General features: G+C 44.6%; 2 protein-coding genes across 2 annotated transcripts; both read left to right on the top strand.

Moving 5' to 3' along the window:
• The first annotated feature begins 2087 nt into the window (after positions 1-2087).
• LOC137144832 (olfactory receptor 5AR1-like) lies at positions 2088-3032 on the top strand. Its single transcript, XM_067535318.1, has one exon. It carries the CDS (start codon positions 2088-2090, stop codon positions 3030-3032), a length of 945 nt encoding a protein of 314 aa, XP_067391419.1.
• An 8408-nt stretch (positions 3033-11440) lies between these two features.
• LOC137144842 (olfactory receptor 14A16-like) lies at positions 11441-12397 on the top strand. The gene has a single exon (XM_067535329.1). The coding sequence runs from the start codon at positions 11441-11443 to the stop codon at positions 12395-12397; it is 957 nt and encodes a 318-aa protein (XP_067391430.1).
• The last annotated feature ends 10319 nt before the right edge of the window (positions 12398-22716 follow it).

Raw genomic sequence — 22716 nt, 5'->3', positions numbered from 1 at the left:
GCTGTTTCCCCTTCTTTCCCTTCAACTCCAGAACAGACCTATGTGCCCATCCAGCCCGCTAACCCCTGGATATTTGCTGCATCCAAACAGACCCACAGTGCATATGTTGCAGCCATTTATCATGCCTTGCTGGAGGAGACAATTTGTCCATTGATCCCAGTTTCACCTGTGAAATCATGGAGGACCAGGTGGGTCAGGATTGAGGGGCAGAGGCAGAACAGTGGGAGCCCAGGTGATGTTTTTCCTTGTTTCTTCTTTTCCACTGGCATGTTGTCCAATAAATATCTTTCACCTGTCCTCACTGTGGCTGCAGCTGCAATATTAAACCACAGCTCAGCTGGCAACCAAGATCACTGGAAAAATGACAAAAAAAATTGTTTGGTTTGAGGATTCCCTCTTAGATTGAAGTGCTCAGACCTGGTCTGGAAGGGTTGGGGCTAGTGGGTTGGAGCAGGAGGCGGAGGCTGGGAGACAGGACTCCTGGGTTCTATCTGAAGACGGAGCAAAGACTTGTACATCTCAGGAAAGTGCTGTTCTGGCATCTCTTTGTCAGCTGAAACTGCATCCTGGAGAGTAGAAAGCTTCTCAATCATATTTTTGTTGAAACCTTTCCATGGCCAGGAAGCAGTTTGGTTTTGACTAAATGATTGTTTTTTCTCCTCAAAAAACAAGTTTTGCCAATTTTATGTATTTACTTACTTACTTTTGGTTTTGACTAGCTATAACTAGGGACGTTAGGGTAGGTATTGTAAAGAATTTAGTCACTGAGAGAGATTTTCAAGCACGTCCAGGTGCCAAGCTCTCTTTACTGAGAATGGGTTTTGGGCACCTACCTGTTTTTCAAAATCTCAGTAGCTGCCTAAATTCCTTAGAAATCTGATCCTTAAACATCTTCGAAAATCTGGTCCTAAGTCAATCTGTGGCCGAACAAGTAATTCAGCTTGAGTCTTCTGTATCCCCAGCCAGGTCCCTCACTGTTTGACCGTATTCCAGTAACACAGATGGAATAAATGGGCCAAAGGTGTTAACAGAACCCAGTCATTGTCTAACATTAGACAGTGAAACCATGTCCAGCGTTTGGTCCAGATACTTAAGTCTGCTTAATGGTATGGAAAACACACCATTATAACCTTCTATTAAAAATACAGAAAAACGTTAAAGAGACAAGGTGGGTGAGACAGAGCTCTGCATGGGTGTCTCTAACCAAGTACCAACACAGCATACGGAAAACAGTGTAAAGTATTAAATAAGTCTTTCATTGTAACAACATGCCTTTTTGATCCTTTATGAAAGATAAAGACAAGAAGGAACACAGTTTAAGCATTTGAAATGTAATGCGTTGAGTTATTTTAATAATTTACATTGTTCCTTTTCCCTTAGCTGGAGAGTCTTTAGAAGGCAGTGGGGGGTGAGAGAGACTATTTGGCTGTCTTTTTTAATAGCTGAGTTTTGGGGGGGCAAAGAGAAGCAGTTAACTGAGATGGGCTGGAGCTGTTGTCATTGCTGTTTCTGGTCCCGTTTCCTCTCAGGTGGTCTTTAGCATTCAACTGGAGCTGGTAGGGTGGTGATGTCACCTTGGTCACTCTCTCTGGCCCGTCTGGTCAGGACATCACTCATGATCAGGATAACAAAGGGCTGGAGAAAGGTTTCAGGAAATGGCAGCCATGTTGGAGAACCTCATTCCAGTAGCTTCTGTCTCTTCTTTCTCGTTTCCACCCCACCAAATCTCTTTCTTTGAGAACCCCAAAAGGAGGTGATGCAGGAATAGCTCATTCCCTCATTATTTTGTCCACCAATCAGGCCTAGTTTCTAACACTCCAGTTTTGGTTCATTGATTTCCCACCCCACACATTTCTTGTTTAGCAGGGATGATCTTAACATAGTCTCTGAGTTCTACTGGAAGGCCTTTTTATTTGGACTTATTCAGTCTCTGTCTCCCTTTCTTATCTTTTCCCATCAACCTTTCTTATTGTAGGTTGTTGTGATGTCTTTTTAACTTTCACATACCTTTCTACAGTTCAGCTCACAATAAGAGTAAATGTATTGGCCCAACTCTCACACCACTGCCCTTTCTCTGCTTGCAGGGGATGGATGTCCGGGAGCCGAAGGGGAGGGAAAACAGCACCTCGATGACTGAGTTCATCCTCCTAGGTCTCTCTAGCAACCCAGAGGAGCAGCTCATCCTCTTTGGAGTCTTCATAGCCATCTACTTGGTGGCCCTGATGGGCAACATGCTTCTCATACTGCTCATCAGCCTGGACTCCCGGCTCCACACGCCCATGTACTTTTTCCTGGGCAACCTCTCCGTGGTGGACATTGGCTACACCAGCTCCACCGTGCCCAAGATGCTGACCAATTACCTGGCACGGGACAAGTCCATCTCGTGGACCAGCTGCTTCTCCCAGACGTTCTTCTTTATCTCCTTCGGGGGGATAGAGTGCCTGATGCTGGGGGTCATGGCCTATGACCGCTACGTGGCCATCTGTCACCCACTGCACTATGGCACGTTGATGAGCCAGCAGCCGTGCGCCCGGTTGGCTGCAGCCGCCTGGGTCATTGGCTTGGCCAACTCAGCTGTGCACACATCCCTGTTGTCCATCCTGTCCTTCTGCCGGGGCAACGTCCTCCGCCACTTCTTCTGCGACATCCCCCCGCTCTTACGGCTCTCCTGCTCCGACACCTGGATCAACCAGGCTGTCACTTTCACCTTGGGTGGTAGCCTCGTCTCAAGCTCTCTGCTGGGGACACTGGTGTCCTACATATACATTGTGATGGCCATCCTCAGGATCCGCACAAGGGCCGGGCGTCTCAAGGCCTTCTCCACCTGCGCCTCCCACCTGACCGTGGTCAGCCTCTACTTTAGCACCATCCTCTTCAATTATCTACGCCCCAACTCCACCTACTCGCAGGATCAGGATCGGGTGCTGCCTGTCCTCTATGGCATCATCATCCCCATGCTCAATCCCATCATCTACAGCCTGAGGAACAAGGAGGTGAAAGGGGCGCTCCGAAAAGCCCTGGCTAGGAGCTAGGCAGGTGAAAGGGACATGCATTGGCTTGAGAGCCAGGACTCCTGGGTTCTATCTCTGGTTATGGGAGTGGAGGGGAGAGGAGAGGGGAATAGTGGGTAAGAGCATGGATGCCAGGAGGCAGGATTCCTGGGTTCCACACCCATTTAAGGGAAAGGCTCTATGTGTGTGAACACAAAGTTTTCTGATTCCAGTTGCCAAAGATTTGTCTGAACATGTTTCAGTTTTCAGCAGTATTGGATGTAACATTTTGGGGGGCAAAACTAGAGCCCTGCAAATCTGTGGACATCTGCTTTATATCCACAGATCATTTTATGCAAATCGTGGATTGGATGCAGATCTCAAAGGCGAGGAAGCAGCTGTCTGCAGCTTATAGCTTTTGGGGCTACTTCTCTGCCTTTGAGATCCAGGGATGAGGGCTGGAGGCTGATTAGCTATTCAGCGCTGCCCCCACCCTCTCCATGGCTGGCCACCAGTAAGTTGTTCAGCACCAGACTGATGTGGCTAGCCTCCAAACAGCTGATTGGGGGCCCCAGGGCTGCGGGTGCCATGCGGATGTGGATAGAGATAAAAGGCAGACTGAGGATGGCACATAGGATACAAATTGATTCTAGTGGATGTGGATCCGCATTTCTGTATCAACACAGGACTCTACAAAAAAAAAGCTTTTTTTTTTTCTTTGCTGCAAAACTTTTTTAAAAAATTAAAAAATTAATTCTTGTCCATTATTTTCCCAGGAAATAAATAAATACATGAATAAAAGTTTTGGGTTTTTTAAGAAAATTTCCCTACAAGAATCTTTTGGGTCTTTTTGTTTGTTTGGTTTGGTTTTTGCAACAAAAAACAAAACTCCAAAGACAATTTTTCAAAAGCTTTTTTCTTTTTTTGGTAGAAACACTCAGTTATTGATAAAACCATCCAGGGTTTGATGAAAATGTTCAGTTTCAAAAAGCTTTTTTGGTAATATGTTTCAGGTTTTGATAGAAATATCCAGTTTTCAGTAAAAAATGTGTGTTTTTGAAAACCTTTTATAGTTAAAAAAATACGTGTTTGAAAACAGAATTGTTTAAATAGACTTGTCTTTCCCAAAAATGTTTGAAGTGTCTTTATTTTGAATGAAAAACTGGAAATTGTCAATAAAAATGATATTTTCCTGCATGCTTTACTGATTTGCCGTTTTTCCTTTGAAAAATGGTTTGGTGAAATGAATTTTTACCATCTGTACTGATTGCCCTTTCGGTGAGGACTTAATGCCTAATAATTATGGCTAGCTGATAATTGAGAATTGTTTACTATTTAATCATTCATTATTTATTATTGGTGCCTGTAAACTGGAGACAGAGACCAGGACCCCACTGAGTTAGGTGCTGTGCGGACAGAATTAAAAGGAGTTTCTTGCCACAAACAGCTTATAGCCTGCCCTATCCACTGCCTGTAATGACTCTCTGGGTGGACCTGTTGCAATGTTACTGTGACTCTAACACTGAGGAAGTGTTTGCCACTGGGTGCTTTACATCAATGAACCATTATGTGTGTGACTTCGGTACCTGTGGTTATAGCAATATTCTGCAGTGAATATCCTGGAGGTGACAGCATTGATTCATTTAGCTGGGATTTTTCCAGACCTTATGGTTGGATCCAATACTTTTCCTCCTAGTTTTTATCTCTTTGTATCTGGTCCTTCCTTAATGTCAATGCTGATGAATGCAATGTATTACACATGGGAAAGCATAATCCCAACTATACATGCAAAATGATGAGGTCTAAATTAGCTCTTGCTACTCAAGAAAGAGATCTTGGAGATGTTGAGGATAGTTCATCTGAAAACTTCCACTCAATGTGCAGCAGCAGTCAAAAAAGCTAACAGAATGTTAGAAACCATTAGGAAAGGGACAGGTAATGACAGAAAAAATCATAATGCCACTATATAATCCATGGTATACCCATACCTTGAATATTGCATGCTGTTCCGGTTGCTCCATCTCAAAAATGACAAATTAGAATTGGAAAAGGTACAGAGAAGGGCAACAAAAATGATGAGCGGTATGGAACATCTTCCATCTGAGGAGAGATTAACAAGACTGGGACTTTTCAGTTTGAAAAAGAGATGATTAAGGGGGATATAATAGAAGTCTATAAAATCTTGCCTGGTGTGGATAAAATGAATAAAGAAGTGTTAATTACCCCTTCACAGAACACAAGAACCAGAGGTCACCCAATAAAATTAATAGGCAGCAGGTTTAACACAAAGAAAAGAAAGTATTTCTTCACAAAACACACAGTCAACCTGTGGAACTCATTGTTGGGGGATGTTTTGAAGGCCAAAACTATAACACTGCTCAAAACAAACTAGGACAGGACAGGAACTAGGACAGGACAGGACAGGAAGAAAGGAGAACAGCAGGATACGGACCCTGGACTTCAAAAAAGCAGACTTTCACTCCCTCAGGGAGCTGATGAGCAGGATCCCTTGGGAGGCTAATATGAGGGGGAAAGGAATCCAAGAGATCTGGCTGTATTTTAAAGAAACCTTATTATGGGCACAGGAACAAACCAACCCAATGTGCAGAAAGAATATCAAATATGGTAGGCGTCCAGCTTGGCTTAACAAAGAAGTCTTTGGCGAACTTAAACACAAAAAATACTGCTCAAACATGCAGGAATTAAATCAGGAAGGCCAAAGCACAACTAGAGTTGCAGCTAGCAAGGGACATGAAGGGGAACAAGAAGGGTTTCTACATGTATGTTACCAACAAGAGGAAGATTAGGGAAAGTGTGGGCCCCTTACAGAATGGGGGAGGCAACCTAGTGATAAAGATGTGGAGAAAGCTGAGGTACTCAATGCCTTTTTTGCCTCTGTCTTCGCAGACAAGGTCAGCTCCCAGACTGCTGCACTGGGCGGCACAGAATGGGAAGGAGGCGAACATCCTGCAGTGCTAAAGGAACAGGTCTAAGACTATTTAGAAAGATTGGACATACACAAGTCCATGGGGCCGGATGCAATGCACCAGAGGTGCTGAGGGAGTTGGCTGATGTGATTTCAGAACCATTGGCTATTATCTTTGAAAGCTCGTGGCAATTGGGGGAGGTCCCTGATGACTGGAAAAAAGCAAATATAGTGCCCATCTTCAAGAAAGGGAGGAAAGAGGAACCGGGGAACTACAGACCGGTCAGCCTCATCTCAATTCCTGGAAAAATGATGGAGCAGGTCCTCAAAGAATCCATTTTAAGGCACTTGGAAGTGGTAGGTGATCAGGAACAGTCAACATGGATTCACCAAGGGAAAGTCATGCTTGAACAACCTGATTGCTTTCTATGAAAAGGTGACGGGCTCTGTGGGTGTGGGGAAAGCGTGATATACCTTGACTTTAGCAAAGCTTTTGATATGGTCTCTCACAGTATTCTTATCAGCAACTTAAGGAAGTTTGGTTGGATGAATGGACTATAAAATGGATAGAGAACTGGCTAGAGCATAGGGCTCAACGAGTAGTGATCAATGGCTCCATGTCTAGCTGGCAACCGGTCACAAGCGGAGTGCCCCAGAGGTCGGTCCTGCGGCCGGTTTTGTTCAACATCTTCATCAATGATCTGGAGGATGGGGTAGATTGCACCCTCAGCAAGTTTGAGGAAGACACTAAGATGGGGGGAGTGGTAGATACCCTGGAAGGTAGGGATAGGATACAGAAGGACCTAAACAAACTGGAGGATTGGGCCAAAAGAAATCTGATGAGGTTCAGCAAGGACAAGTGCAGAGTCCTGCACTTAGGACGGAAGAATCCCATGCACAGCTACAGACTGGGGACCGACAAGCTAGGCAGCAGCTCTGCAGAAAAGGACCTGAGGTTTACAGTGGAGAGGAAGCTGGATATGAGTCAGCAGTGTGCCCTGGTTGTCAAGAAGGCTAATAGCATATTGGGCTGCATTAGGAGGAGCATTGCCAGCAGATCGCGGGAAGTGATTATTCCCCTCTATTCAGCATTGGTGAGGCTTTCATTTGGAGTATTGTGTCCAGTTTTGGGGCCCCCACTACAAAAAGGATGTGGAGAAGTTGGAGAGAGTCCAGCGGAGGGCAACAAAAATGAATAGGGAGCTGGAGCACAGGACTTATGAGGAGAGGCTGAGGGAACTGGGCTTGTTTAGCCTGCAGAAGAGAAGAATGTGGGAGGATTTGATAGCAGCCTTTTACTACCTGAAAGGGGGTTCCAGGGAGGATGGAGCTGGGCTGTTCTCAGTGGTGGCAGATGACAGAACAAGGAGCAACAGTCTCAAGTTGCAGTGCGGGAGATCTAGGCTGGATATTAGGAAAACATTTTTCACTAGGAGGGTGGTGAAGCACTGGAATGGGTTAACTAGGGAGGTGGTGGAATCTCCATCTTTAGAGATTTTTAAGCTGTGGCTTGACAAAGCCCTGACTGGGATGATTTAACTGAGGTTAGTCCTGCTTTGAGCAGGTGGTTGGACTAGATACCTCCTGAGATCCCTTCCAACTCTCATCTTCTATGATTCTTAGCTCATTTATTGGCTGAGGATGCATTTTGCAGTTTTCTGTTTATTAATCATGATCTTGGAACATTCTGTGAACATTAAAATGGGATTGTTGTGTTAACCAATGAGAGTCTCAGATATAGGAACCAACATAAAACTAGGATCATAGTGCAGATATTCATCGCCTGTACACTGTTACTGCTCCACAACACAACAGCAATTTGCACAAGCTGGGCAACTGGCCTGGTGTACTTTAGTGGCACTATGCCTGATTTACACCAGCTGTGAATCTGGCCCTTCGTATTTATTTAGTTTCTCTGACATAGCTACGAGCAGTGTGAATTTAACATTTTTAAAGTGTCATGCAGCATTGTATCCACGCCAAAATGAGCTACGTTTGTGTGCTGTGTGCAGAGAGGAAAAGAAATGAAATGACTGAGAAAAAAAGAAAGTAAGAAAGAAAGAAGTTGGTTTATTCATCCCAGTATAAATTGAAGAACAGATACAGAAAATCTCTGCATCACAGAATTCCTCCAAAGTTCTTTCCCTGGTGGGAATGAATTGGTCTGTAATCATTAAAAGTTAGGCCTGGTCTACAGTAGGAAATTAGGTTGGTATAGCTATGTCGCCCAGAGGTGTGAAAAATCCACACGCTCTGAGGGACGCAGTTAAACCCACCTAAATCCTGGGGTGGACAGTGCTAGGTGGACAGGAGAATTCATCGATCTAGCTACCGCATCTCTGGAATGTGGATTACCTACACCAATGGGAGACCCCCTCTCCTTGGTGTAGGTAGCATCTTCACAGAAGCACTGCAGAGGTGCAACTGGACAGCATTTTAGGTGTGGACAAGTCCTCACACCCTTGTAATGATTTGCCCGGCTCAAAGAGCTATGAAAGTGCAGGTGGTTTAAGAACTTTTGGTCTTCCCTTTAGTTTAAAGAGACAGGCAAAGAATATGGATTTGAAACTAGGCAGTGGATCAGATCCCCAGCTGGCATAAATCCGCATTGCTCTGTCTTTAAATCAAAAGGCCGGGTCACAATGTTGCATAACTAGCCTGAAATCATTGGAACTGTAGCAGCTGACACCAGTTCAGGACAGACCCTTGGTTTTCAGTCTTTGCCTTTGTGTTCCTCTTAAAGACCAACATCAAAAACCCAGGGCAGCCTGAGCTGTGGCTTCCTCTGGTGTCTGCATCCCAAGACCTACTGATGCAAGGCAGGAAAAAAACATCCCTGCTCATCCAGTGGTAACTGTGTGGAGTTAATGCAGGAACTGGCTACTCCAGGCCAGCTGAGATTCTGGTGCCACTAGGTTCTTAGCTATTGTAGGTCAGACGTCTGTGCTAGAAACATATATTTGATTTGGTAAATATCTTGGGACACCCTTTGTGCCTCAGCCCTGCCTTGTTGATAGCCAAGGGTCCTTCCAGGGATGCTGCCATCATATGGGATCCAGCATCAGTGCTGTTCCCCTCTGTGCAGTCAGGGTTCAGCTAGGGCAGGTTGGACAGCCCTGGAGACCAGAGTCAGCTATTAAGCCCCAGAGCAGGTGCAGAGCAGGCTGTGGCTGTATCCCAAGCCAAGCTGGGATCAGCTCTTGAGGTATGAGGGACTTTCAATCCCTGATCCCATTTTATCCTTCACCTCTCAGCCTAACCTGTGCTAAGAGGGAAGCAGGGAGAGCCATTTATGGTGTGGATTCTTGTCTGCTAGGAACTGCAGAGACCCAGCACCTGCGGAAATCCAGTAAAGTGACACAGAAATGGTTGCTGGATATTACAAAGATAGATAGATAGATAGATGGATAGATAGATGGGGTGTATGGGGATAGATAGATAGATAGATAGATAGATAGATAGATAGATAGATGAGGTGTATGGGGCTGGCTGGATGGATGGATAGATAGAGTTTCCCAGCATTGGAGGATTAAATCATCACAAGTTGGGAAAAGTTCCAGAAACACTGCCACAGTAAGTTTGCTATTTCAATTAACTATGTTAGTGTCTTAAAATAGAATGCACATTTACGAAGAGAAATACGAGTTGCAACTGGAACTGCTTAAGACGTTTGCTTTCAATTCATGTAGAGCCAGTCAGATTTCTTTTTTTCAGGGGAGAATTTTGACTTTGCATAAAAGTCCCCAAAATCTGTTGTTTTTGCAACAGAGAACCAATTATTTTCTGCTAAAAACTGTAAATCTTCATCCCAAATCCCCCCCTCTCCAGCAATAATTTAAAAAAAAAATTCAGTTTTTGGATAGAGAGATTAAAATTCCCAGGAAGATTTGTTTAACTGAAAACCCACGTTACCTTTTAAAACCATTTGAGCAGAACTTTTCTGACAACCTCTCGCTGGTAATGTAGCTGTCTGCCTGGCTGGGGATGTCTTACGATACCATAATTTCAAACATCCATTTTTATTTCTGTTTGAAAGAAGTAGCTGCAGAATGGGAAAATTGAGAAAACAGCAGAGCTGATAAGCCCTGGAATATGTTTTATACCTACTAGCACCTTGAAATTCAGGGTCAGCACTGACCATCACAGCCTGTATCTTGACTCTGCCCAAAGACATAAAGCATACATCTACCCTGCAGTGTGGAGTGTGCGTCCCAGCTGTGGGTAAGCAGACATACGTTAGCTCTGCTGGAGCAAGACTAAAAATTGTAGAGTAGCTGGAGGTAGCAATGGTGGTGGCTTGGGGTAGTCACCTGTGTACAAACCTTCCCAAATTCTTTGGGTACATACTTGACCGTACAGCCTGAGCTGATGCCGCTGCTATCTCTGGCCACAAGGGTATATTTAGCGCACTAATTCGAGCAGAGACAAATCATGTCTGCCTACTGGAGATGGAAATGATGCTCCAAGCTGCAGGGTAGATATACCCACAGGAGATCAATGGGACGAGAATCCAGACCTCAGGTCTATCATCATCTCCCGTGTGCTGCCAGCTGAGCACAAATGCTGTAAAAATGTTGGTAGCACATACACATAGTAAGACACAGCCCATCCCACACAGAGCTCACGAAGCAGAGAAAGGGAGGGAGGGGAAACCGAGGCACAGAGAGGGGAAGTGACTGGCCCGAAGTCGCACAGCAGGTCCGAGATGAGGCCAAGAACAGAACCCAACTCTCCTGACTGCCAGTGATCCATACAGCACAGACATCAAGTCACATATGGAAATGATACAACATAGAAGGGCAAACAGATGCTACTACTCCATGAATAGCGAGAGATGGTATTGCTGCCATAAAACATTTTGTAATCAGGTGGCAGGTCATTCATACACAGACTTGGGGAGGAATCATTCCAGACAAGCTGACACTCAGGATGCTGGGTGAGTCCGTCGTATTTCCCCGAAAGTGGGAATCAGGCGGTATTGACATTTTATTATTTTATTTTCATGCCCAAGTTTTAAGTTTCTTGCTTGACAGAACTGAGGGACCCTCTCCGCTATGTCTGCTGGGTCTGACTTGTAATATTTCCCCTTTTTTAATTCATTTGATCAAGGTATATATTAAGCCAGATCCTCAGCACTGCAATGGGTTACCTAGGGAGGTGGTGGAATCTCCATCCTTAGAGGTTTTTAAGATGCAGCTTGACACAGCCCTGACTGGGATGATTTAGTTGGGGTTGGTCCTGCTTTGAGCAGGGGTTGGACTAGATGACCAGCTGAGGTTCCTTCCAACCCCAATCTTCTATGGTTCTGTGAGATGGGGTAAACTGATGCAGCCACATTGAGTTTAAGGGAGCTAAGCCAATTTGCAGGCGAGTGATAACACACCTGACTAGTCAATGGACGTGAAGAGAACGGTAAGACTTTGACATTCACATCATAAGATATTATGGAAGAAATCAGGATCATGCCCTCCATCCCGCTCATGCTGACCTTTGCCCCTCTCCTTTCCTCCCCAGGCAGGACACGATGCCCAACAAAACCACTGTGACAGAGTTCGTTCTCCTGGGATTCTCTGATGTTCGGGAAATGCAGATTTTGCACGTTGTGTTTTTTCTAGTGATGTACCTGGCAGCCCTGTTGGGGAACCTTCTCATCATCACAGCAGTAGCCCTTGATCACCATCTTCACAGCCCAATGTACTTCTTCCTGATGAATCTGTCCGTCATAGACCTTGGATCCATCTCTGTCACCCTCCCCAAATCTTTGGTCAATTCCTTCTTGAACAACAAGTCCATTTCATATTATGGATGCGTCACCCAAGTCTTTCTCTTTATCTTCTTCGCTTCAGCAGATATCGCCTTACTGACCGTCATGGCGTATGATCGATACGTCGCCATCTGCCAGCCGCTGCACTATGAAATTGTGATGAACAGGAGAGCTTGTGTCCAGATGGCCGCTGGTGTCTGGATCAGCGGCATTCTCAATTCTGCAGTGCTCACTGGGAACACGTTTGCACTCTCCTTCTGTAGAGACAATGCGGTGGATCATTTCTTCTGTGAAATCCCCCAGCTCCTCAAGCTCACCTGCTCCGTATCATATCTCAGTGAAACTGCGGTTATTGTCTGCAGTGCATGCTTAGAGTTATGCTGCTTTGTTTTTATAATTGTGTCATATGTTCAGATATTCAGCACAGTGCTGAGAATCCCCTCTGAGCAGGGCCGGCATAAAGCCTTCTCCACCTGCCTCCCTCACCTCACTGTGGTCTCCTTGTTTATTTTCCCTGGCACCATTGCCTACCTGAAGCCTACCTCCAGCTCAGCGTCAGTTCTGGATTTCATGGTGGCTGTTCTCTATACGCTGGTCCCTCCAGTGATGAACCCCATCATCTACAGCATGAGGAACAGGGAGATCAAAGCTGCCCTAGGGAAACTCATTGGCCGGAGGTTATTCACCAAGAATGAAATGTCCGTCTTTCTCCCTTGACCATTTCATTCTGAGTTTGTTTAGAGCTATAAACAACTGAGGACAAAATTGTCTTCATAAGAACATAGTGTTCAAACTTGTTCATACAATAGTAAAAATTGAGACTGCCTCCTCTAAACTGAGTGGCCTTACACCGGGTTATACCAGTGTAAATCAGAACAGAATCTATCTCTCCAAATACACATCTATCTGTCTATCTTCGAGATGTATGCAGTCACCGTCATCATGGTACCACAGAGCTTTGCATGTAAAATCAGTAGCTACAGTGGAGTCCCTAGTGGACTTCATGAAGTATCTATCTCTTCTCCTACTTCAAGATAAAAAATCTACTTGGGGTATGAAAGGCTTTTTAGTTTGCTTGATTGCGTCTTCCTATGTTTTGTCTTGTTTATTGATTTGTTTCCTTTTCCAGATTTGTTTTGCTATGTGGGTATGTTTGATTAGATGGCATTGTCTTCATCTTTCTTTCTTTCTTTCTTTGGTCAGAGAGAGCTGAAATTTTCCTTTGCACAAGGATGAAAGAGCGGGAAAGAGTTTCTGTCTGTGTCAGGATGGCTGCATTCCTGCGTAGGTGATTATTTTAGTGCAGCTGGGATTTGATCATGTTATTAATGATTTGTTAGAGCATCTAGAGCCTTGAAGAGGCATTTTTAAAAATATATTTATCTAAATAAATAAATAAAAATGTTGTAATATTCTTGCTATGATGTAAAGGGATTTGTAAAGAAAAACGTTTTGCCCTGTTTCCTGTTGATAATCTGTCTCTTGACAACGAGGTCAAATTTTTGATCCCATTGAGATGTTTTGGTGTGATGGGCATGGAGTTGCTATGCAGTATTTTCTCTTTTTGGTTTGGGTTTTTGGTTTGTTTGTTTTTGTTTGGATTTGTTCTTCCTTCTGTGGTAAAGGGGGGGAAAAGGCTGTCTGGTCACACAACTCAGAACCGGTTACAGCTCCAGAGGGAAGAACTGCAGGCAGCAAACCCAGTTAGACCTGTTGGGAAACCACAGCTGGTGCATAGAGGGCTGTGACCCAGGACCCATTTTGAGAGGGGAAAATTGTGTAATTTGACCCTAAGAGAGGGGCAGGCATGAGGCCGAGAAGGGGTGCACTCAGAGATACCAGGAATGGGGCAGAGATGCAGCTAGCCTTGTAAATATAACAGTTGGGATTTACACTTTCACATCAAAGGGAGCTGCATTTGACCAATGGCCACCCATCCGCACAAGGTTCTGAATGTGTCTAAAGGTGCTCTGGATCACAGATGCTGGTTGTCGTTGTGGTTGTTGTTATTATATTAATGATTGGTATTATAATACCATATTTGGACGTTGCAGTATATTCTAAATATGTGCTAGATAAAAGCAAAGCTGTTTTGAGTGGTTATATTTTAACATGCTCTGTTTCCCTTTCCTGCTTGGATACACTGATGCATTATAAACAAGTTTCCTGAAAACGAAGGGGCAGCTCCTCACTTGGTCCAAATCGTCAGTGTTTCTTGTCCAAACACAGCAATTATGAATTTAAAACTCAACCCCTTTGAATATTCTGAACTAAGGCACTGATCTGGAAAAACCCTAAACAAGTACCTAAATTTAATCCCGTGAGTAATCCCATGGGAGGCTTAAATTAAACATACTAAAATGCTTTCTTAGTTTAGGGTGTATGAATGAGATATTCACCTGGGCCTGTGGTAACTAGAATGCATCTCCTCTTCATTTTTAGAGGAGTTCAGCAACTCCCTTGTGCTTCTTTGAAAATCCCATCCCAGGTGCATCAAGTTCACTGATTCGATGAACATTAATGTCTGCTTTGCTGGAGTATTCAGGGAATATACATACAAAGGGGACATCCATTCAGCTGACTTAAATATATTTAAAAAGTAAAATGACTATTCCCAGAAACATGTTTTTCCTGTATTCATTCAGTACTTCGAATGCCAATGCGTAGGATCTCACTCAACTTTCTGGGAGACATAAAGGTGCAGCTCACAAATTTTGTATCTTGTAATGCTCTGCTATGTATTTCAGTAAATACCAATGTCCATTCATCACCTATCAGCCCAAACTCCTGCCTGCACAACTCACGTGTCTAGAAGTTAGGCCTCATTAAAACCATCAAGGTCCTGAGTCTCTCTTCTTCTGTTGGTGGAGGAAGGAGAATGTTTTGGTCAATGAATGTGCAATGTTCTGATGGTGAATGAAAAGGAGAGAGGTCTAAAGTAGGGTTGGGCCCTTTGACACCAGGACGGGATTTGACTCACCAACAGCTACAGCACCCGTAGTACCATCCTTTGGTAGAGGGTTAAGATGTTCAGCTGTTCTTCGTGACATCATTCAAGAATTAGGATTTGGGGACCTGGGTGTGTCCGTTACTTTACACACCAAACTGATAAGGGGAATAGAGAGAAAGAGATCAACACCGACGAGGGCCGGCTTGGAGAGAGTATGTAGTGTCACTGCCCATGTCATCGGTTCTGGTTAGATTCTTAAGGTGGAGATTTTCATAGATTTCAAAGACAGAAGGACCATTCTGATCACCTAATCTGACTCCTACATAAGACAGGCAAAACAACCTCCCACAAAATAGTTCCTAAAGCAGATCTTTTAGAGATATACATTCTTGTTTAAAAATGACCGCCTTATTTCAACCGAAATTTGTCTACCTTCAACTTCTAGCCATTAGATCATCTTATACCTTTCTCTGCTAGATTGAAGAGCCCGTTATCAAATAGTTGTTCCCTATGTAGATATGTGTACCCAAAGCCTTCTCTTCGTTAAGCTAAATCAATTGAACTCCATGAGTCTATCACTATAAGGTACGTTTTCTAGTCCTTTAATCTTTCAAATGGCTCTTCTCTGAACTTTTGCTAGTTTATAAGCATCCTTTTTGAACTGTGGGCACTAGACCTGGACACAATATTCCAGCGATGTTCCCTGTGTAGACTCGGTACAGCACATAATGATTTTCAGGATTCTGGTCATTTTATAATGCTGATGAACCTCAGACACTCAGAAGGGATTAAACTTAAACTGGGGAAAAGGGCAACCAGGATTTTGTTGGTTTCAAAGTTCTCAAGAGCTTGACAAATTAAGATTCTGTGGGTTAAGAAATCCCTCTTCTCCTTGCTTCTCTGCCACATTGTCCTTGAGTAGAAGGCCAGAGTAACCACAGCAGGTGGAGCTCTGGAGGAGCGTGGATAAGCAGCCATGAGTCTCAAACACACTGGTTTAATGGTCAAGGACAGAAGGACTGTGGGCTCCCAGGGCCAAAGGAAGGGCATCATTCAAGAAGTCTGAGCCTGTGTCCCAGAGCCCCAGAGGGAGAACTATGACAAGACTCTACCCAGACACAGTAACCTGGAAGTATTTGGGATCCTCTCTCCCCCACACACTTTGTTCCTTCCCCTTTTTTCTCCTGAACCATTCATTCTTTTTGCCTTCCTTTGCTTCCCTCCTGCCTTTCTTCATCCTATCTGGAAAGCTTTCCAATTTGCAGTTCCTGCAGTCTTAATGTTAGTTAATCAGTGGGTGTTTAACATGGGAGACACACTGGATATGTCAACATTGCAATGTAAGCCCAGGGTCACTGGAAATCGAGTCAGCAGAGCTTGGGATTGAGTGTCTACACTGATTGCGGATCCTCCCTTGCAAATTTTTGTACCCAGGCGTCAACCTAGGGCTCCAGCATCCACAGGCCTCCATCCAACCAGCCATATCCCAAACTTCCTAACTCCCTCTTGAAATATGGCTGCTCTACTCCTTTGTTCATGGTGCAATGTGGGAAAACTTGACCGCGCACCCGTGTCATAGGAAGTTCGAGCAGCCAGCACCCTCCTGTGCCACCATGTTGATCTGCGTGCTCCAAGCTACTGAAGCCAGCCACATGGAGGAGTCGCCATTTGAAGAACTTCGCTTATGTGGGCTTTCACTCCAGTGTCAGGAAATGAGCCGAGCTTCTGTGAGCTGCTGATGGATGTTCCAGCAGCCTTTTCTGACCCACTGAAGGCCCCTGACAAAGCTCATGATGGAGCAGGAGGAGGACACAGACATGGCAGACTTGCACATGACATTCGGAAGGTTAAGCACAGGAATAAATTGACTAGGTTGGTTGTGGAATCTCCATCATTGGAAATTTTTAAGAGCAGGTTTGACAAACACCTGTGAGGGATGGTCTAGGTAATACACAGTCCTGCCTTGAGTGCAGGGCACTGGACTAGATGACCTCTCGAGATCCCTTTGAGTCGTACACGTCTTTGATTCTATGTGGCCATAAACCTGACCCTTGTCACACTAGTGTGTCACTCCACTCTTAGCCTTCATTCCTGCTCTGCAGCAACTTGGTAGGCCAGCATTAATGCAGAAATAGGACCTCTGTTGAGTTAATATGATGGTCACTATCTTGGTTGACACCTTGTGGTTGCACCAGGGACCTCCAGAGCTAAGGGCATGAGTCCTTGCAGCTTGAGATAAACTGCCAGGCTCTCTGGTAGGGGTCTGACAGACTCACAGGCTTGGGGCTTTGAGTGCAGAGAGGATTCATAACACAGAGACCAGTGGATGGCATTTGGTACATGTCATTCTGTGGGGCTGCTTTATCTGAACTGGAATCACTTCCCTCAGCCTCCGGACAGGCCTCACAGACATTTGCACTAATCTGACGTCACTGATAATGCAATTTATTCTCAGCCACACATGGTCACTCAGATTCTCACACTCCAGAATGTACGCCTAACCCAGGCTGACCCAGCATGCCTCCTTGTCCCCCTCTAGTGGTCAGACCTTGTATAGCATCTTATGAGTCTGCTATTGCCTCCGTACAGGTCACTTAGTGCTTGAAAATCTACAGGTCCTGTGTTTAGTCCCTACAAACCTTCCATCAAGGGACATTGAGAGAAAGACATATTTAACCATCTTAATGCATTACAAATTATCTTCCAGATTGTAATTATTATCCCCTTTTAACAGGTGATAAACTGAGGAATGCAGAGATGAAGTGACTGAACAAAGTCAGAGGAATAGTTGGGATTGGAACTTGGGATGTCCTGGCCCCTAGCCCTTTTATCATCATCATCCTCAAAATACTTTAGAATCAGGGAAATGTCAGAGTTACAACATAAGGAAGTTGAAGAAGTGAGGAAGGAATATTACAGATGAATAAGAATTACTCTACGCAACAACGCAACTCAAAAATTTGACCAAAGTCATTAACACATGGGTGATGCCAGTAACATGGTGCAGTGCCAGAGGGATTAAGTGGAATCAAAGGAGAAGGAAAGAAAAGGCTATCTAAACAAGAAAGCTGTTAGTGATACACAGAGTATTGAATATCAGTCAAGACATAGATAGGATGTAAATTCAGTGATGTGATGAAGGAAAAGGTCTGCTATCTCTGGAAGCAGCAGTTGACGATTTGTTGACATTATACACACTTCCAGAGGGGTAGCCGTGTTACTCTGTATATAGCAAAAACAACGAGAGTCCTGTGGCACTTTAAAGACTAACAAATTTAATTTTAGCAGACGTAAGCTTTCGTGAGGCTTACCTCACTACGTCAGATGCAGAGGTAGAAATGAGAAACACGCTGCACCCCAGAGCGGCCTGCATTTCATTGGTTGGTTACAGTGACCACCAAATACATTTCTTGTTTACATTCCGTTTCATGCATTGCTAAAGTTCTCTGTGGGCTTGTGTGATGAAACCCAAGACAATCTGAGATGGAAGAGGTCAGACTAGATAATGTAGTGGTCCCTTCTGGCCTTAAACTGTATGGTTCTATGATAATATTAAATATATCCATGTTATGTGACCGTAAGTGTTTGGTCTAAAGCAAGCACAGCTATGGTGGAAGTGAATCTTAAAGACAAACACAATCTCTAGGTATCAAATAACCCCAGAAGAGTAGAAACGATTATCTCCTATTTTTTTCAACGTACAGTGCCAATTCAGTAGGAAAATGTTATTAGGAGACAACTAAAGCCCACTGCATCAACCTCATTGCTCTACATGCAATGTTTCTTCAGGAGCCTAGGAGGGAAAGGTTCTGCTCCCCTAGGTGAATTATTTGTGTCCTTATTCTCCAGACTTTGATGGCATCCTTGGGTCTGATTTACAGCAATGTTCAACACCTGAAGCTTCCAGTGAAGTCAGTGAGACCTCAACACCTTTGCCAATCAAGCCCACACTGACCCTGTGGTGACTGGAAAATGATCAAGGACCATACCAGATCCAGGCATGTCTCCTTCCCTGGCCAGACTCACAAGTGTGGGGCAAAAAGCTCAGCACAACACAGAGGGAGATTTTGCATTAGCCATAGCAAATGTTGGCATAATGAATTCCCTTGGTATTAATTAATCTTCCTAGGGGTTCTGAAGATGGGGGTTGCTTCTGATAACAGGGGACCACACAGCTCCATACTCACAAGAGAGTTTAAAGCTACAGGCACTGAAAAATCAAAGTCTTTGATATAATTTCTGACCATTGCTTGACCGTCCCCGACCCCCAACCTCCCACTCAAGGGAAAGTGAGATGCTCTAGAGATAACTAACCTCGGTGGGTGGCTCACACATGACACGTGACTAGCATGAGAGATTTGCAAACCCAACGACTCCTGGGCATAAATTAGATGTTAATTATACTGAGCTGGGCTAATGCTGGGGGATGCAGCCCCATTGAATTCAACAGAGTTGTACCAAACTGCAATGGCAGAAAATGTGGATGACAATAATGAAATACTAACAAGGCTATGCAAAGTGCGCTACTACACTGTGAGATCATGGTAGCACTTTGACCCTATGCTGCCCCTAGTGCCCTGTATAAAGTATCACTTTCCCATCCCTCACCCTCTGTTGCCTGTAATGCCAATTATGGAGTAGAGCTGCCCCTGCCCCAATCTTTATTTGATGTTGTCTATTAGTATAAATGATTATTTCTTCCTATCCACTACTGCACCCTGGTGCCCATGACACACTCAAGTTGCCCTTTCACATCCCTCACCCTCTTTTTCCACCTAACACCCATTACAATCAGGGCTTCTGGTTTTCAGAATTTATTCATTTCGTTTTTGTGAGGATTATGTTTATCAACTTTTGACTTCCATGACTCTGATTCGATGATGGCGTGCAGCTCTTTGTAAAAGCAGCCAGTCTGCGGCCCAGTGCCAGATCGATCGTTGGCCATCTGGAACGCCTGCCACAGCGCCTTGACTTTCACAAGACCCAGCTGCTGGTCCCTCTTCTAGCCCTTCTTGCGCATCCCCCGAGCGATCGGCTCGCCGGTGTCCATGTTTCTGTGGCTCAATCAGAGCTGTGCCGGCACAGCCTCTTCTCCTCACAGGCCCAGGAGAGCCAACACCTCCTGTCTCCACCAGGCAGGAGCGCATCTGCAGCCTGCAGCCGTCATGGTCAGCGGGGCAGTTGCATTTGACAATGGAGAGCTGCTAGGTGTGCTGGAAAAGGAATTTCAAACATTTGCAGGGCTTTAAAAGCGAGATCTGAGCAGCAGAGTTCTCAATGGTGACCAGAGCTGTCAGGGTGGGGCCTTGTAGGACAGCTCCTGAAAGCCACTAAGAGTCGACGTAAGTAACGCTGTGTCTACACTGGCGCTGCATAGATGTAATTACATTGACTGTGACTCTGCGCCACTCGGGGAGGTGGTGGTGTTAAATCGGCGTAACAGGGTGCTTAGGTCAGAGGGAGCCAAGTTTAAGTGAAGACAATTTCACAGTCAGGTCGACATAAGCAACCTCCATAGCGTCTGTGTGCCAAGCCCTGTCAGCTCGGTAGGTTTCCAAAGCCTGTTCAGGCTGTAAAGCATGAAGGATTCTTTCGCCAAGAATCAGGCAGCACAGACAATATTGAAGAGGTTTATTCACGATACCGGGAAATCTGATAAATCAGCTTCAACTTCATGGTGTTACAGTGGCCAATTATATACGCTTTCTTATCGATTACATAGTACGTTTTAAATTCTTTATCTATTCACTTACAAATACAGACATTGTCCCATCCAGAGAGAACAACAGTGATAATGGTCGTTACATACAGCAGAGACACTTTAATCACTCTGCTTACATCAAGGATGCTAGGGTTACAGTCAGTGGGGAGTTAGGGTGGAGGAAGAAGGGGGGGGGGGTCCTTACAGATAGGTGGCAGATGAGACAGAAATTCTAAAAGCAAATGTGCTGTTCTCATTGGAATTGGAATTACTAAGAGGACATCTGGCTTCCTGAGGCATCGGATGCTTACGCTAGCCATTGTCCTTGAGGCTCAGGTATGCTCGTTAGCCATTTAAATGAGTGTTGACCTACAACTTGCTAGCTGAAAACAACCTCAAGCCTTACAGTTCCCTCCTGTTTGACGAATCGAACCCGTAAGTGAGATACGATCGATTATTTAGATACTTTGATATTCATGATCTACTTTAGGATTTAACAGGGGAGGTGTTATGCACAGGGGAGGAAAATGGGGTGGAGGCAAGAGTAGAGAGCATAGTAAAGTTGTTAATCATGTGCTTAAAGTAACAGCACATACACACAGATGGAAAGAGGACAAAAAGAGGAGCAGCAGCGGCAGCTATTTGCAGGATAGTCCACCAGGTGATGAGGCTGTAGGACGGGCCAGAAATTGAATCTTCCAAGCAGGTTACAATCTGGATGGAGAGTTGGACCTTCGCACGGCCTTTAGCAGTGTTCTTATGAACGGTGGCAGACACAGAGGCGGCAACAAAGACCACTTTAGCTAGCAGCTCCTTTGCTATTTGGGATTGCCATACCACCAAGCAAGTGTTGTCATTCCAGTGAAGATGCGGCCGGGCAAATGAATATCACGCAGAGTGAAGGAGTCTGTCATCTGTAGACACATGGAGGAGTCGGCTGGACATTGTAGTGGGCCGTAGTTGTAATATGATGCAGCGGTGATAGAACACTTGACCAGCAGTCTCAGCATCCAGGAGAGGAAGGAGAGTAACAACCACAGAAGAAGGAGTATTCAAAGGGTGGAGGGTAGAACAAGAGCAAATAATATAGTCAGCAGTTTCTGTACAACAGTCTGAAGTTGTTATGAGCATGCCGCCACTGGGGGAGGGAGACATAAAGCCAGAAAGGCCTATTCGATAGACAGTGTTGTTAGACACATAACCAAAAGATTTACAATAAAAAGAGGAAGGAAAAACATGGGTGGGGATAACAAAAGGGTCTGTAAGAAAAACATCAAAAGAGGGGGTGGAAGAGGTTTCAGGGGGTAGGGGAGGAGGCAACAATTAACTGAGCAGATATATTTGCCATGTTTGCGAGGGCAGAGGAAGAGAGGGTGTGGGAGGGGGGAAAACCAAGGCATATATTTAACATATTTTCTTTTAACATATTGAACAAATCATGATCTAACATATCACAAGCACGTCCTTTAGATTGGGATATAGTCATATGGATTATGATATCGGAGGATTTTTTAATACAAGAGACCGGCAGTATAATGACAGTGAGGCGACCCTGATGAGTAGTGGTCTCAACACTCCAGCTGCTTACCCACTTTTGAGTGTTTTGTAGATGTCTGCACAAGAGGGCAGAGTTAAGGGTACCTCTTCATGTTATAGTCACTAAGGAGGGACTATTCAGAGAGGCTTATGGGAGTTAGGTGCTCACCTCCCATTAAATTGGGAACTGGCACTTCCCTCCTTGGAAATCTTTGAGAAATAGCATGTGACCTTTAAGTTAATGGTTGTTCTCATGTAATTAAAAACTGTATCATAATGCAGATCCAAAAGAGCACAGTCAAGGGGGGTTGTACATATTACTACATGTCACTGGATAAGCAAAAATTACTATAGTTTTGCATACACCCAACCGGACAAAGATAAGGCTGTGTGATCATGCCACATTATAATCCTTGAGAATAACACATATTCATGTCATTACAGATAAGGATGGGCATTTTCAACCGAGCCTGAGGGAGTTAGGACCCCAAAAAGAGACTGAGATTTCTGCACCCGATTCCCTTTGCTCCCAGCCTGGATTACAGGATGTATCCAACAGGAGGCATTCCCACTCTATGAGATTATTTGGGAAACAGGATGTAACCATGACTGTTATTGCCAGATAATGCCGAGCGCACCTCAATGGAGAGTGCAGCTTTGCCTTCGGCATTTCGTGCTTTGGGATGCTTGGCAGTGCAACCTTCCTGTTCAGGTCACTTAAAGAGACAGATTTAAAAGAACAAACCAACATATTTCTTGTATTATATTAGGGCCAGATGTTTAAAGGTAATTAGGTGCCTAACTCCCATTGGTTTCAATGAAATGTAGGCTCCTAATTCAGCTGGACAT

The sequence above is a fragment of the Emydura macquarii genome, unplaced genomic scaffold, assembly GCF_026122565.2.
Source record: "Emydura macquarii macquarii isolate MOO-44397 ecotype Brisbane River unplaced genomic scaffold, CSIRO-AGI_Emac_v2 contig_3487, whole genome shotgun sequence".
In the NCBI taxonomy this organism is placed as follows: domain Eukaryota; kingdom Metazoa; phylum Chordata; order Testudines; family Chelidae; genus Emydura; species Emydura macquarii.
This window is presented reverse-complemented; position numbering and strand designations above follow the sequence as displayed.

What these genes read in the sequence shown, in the direction of transcription:
- LOC137144832 (XM_067535318.1), top strand. Translation starts at nt 2,088, where the DNA reads ATGGATGTCCGGGAGCCGAAGGGGAGGGAAAACAGCACCTCGATGACT.
- LOC137144842 (XM_067535329.1), top strand. Translation starts at nt 11,441, where the DNA reads ATGCCCAACAAAACCACTGTGACAGAGTTCGTTCTCCTGGGATTCTCT.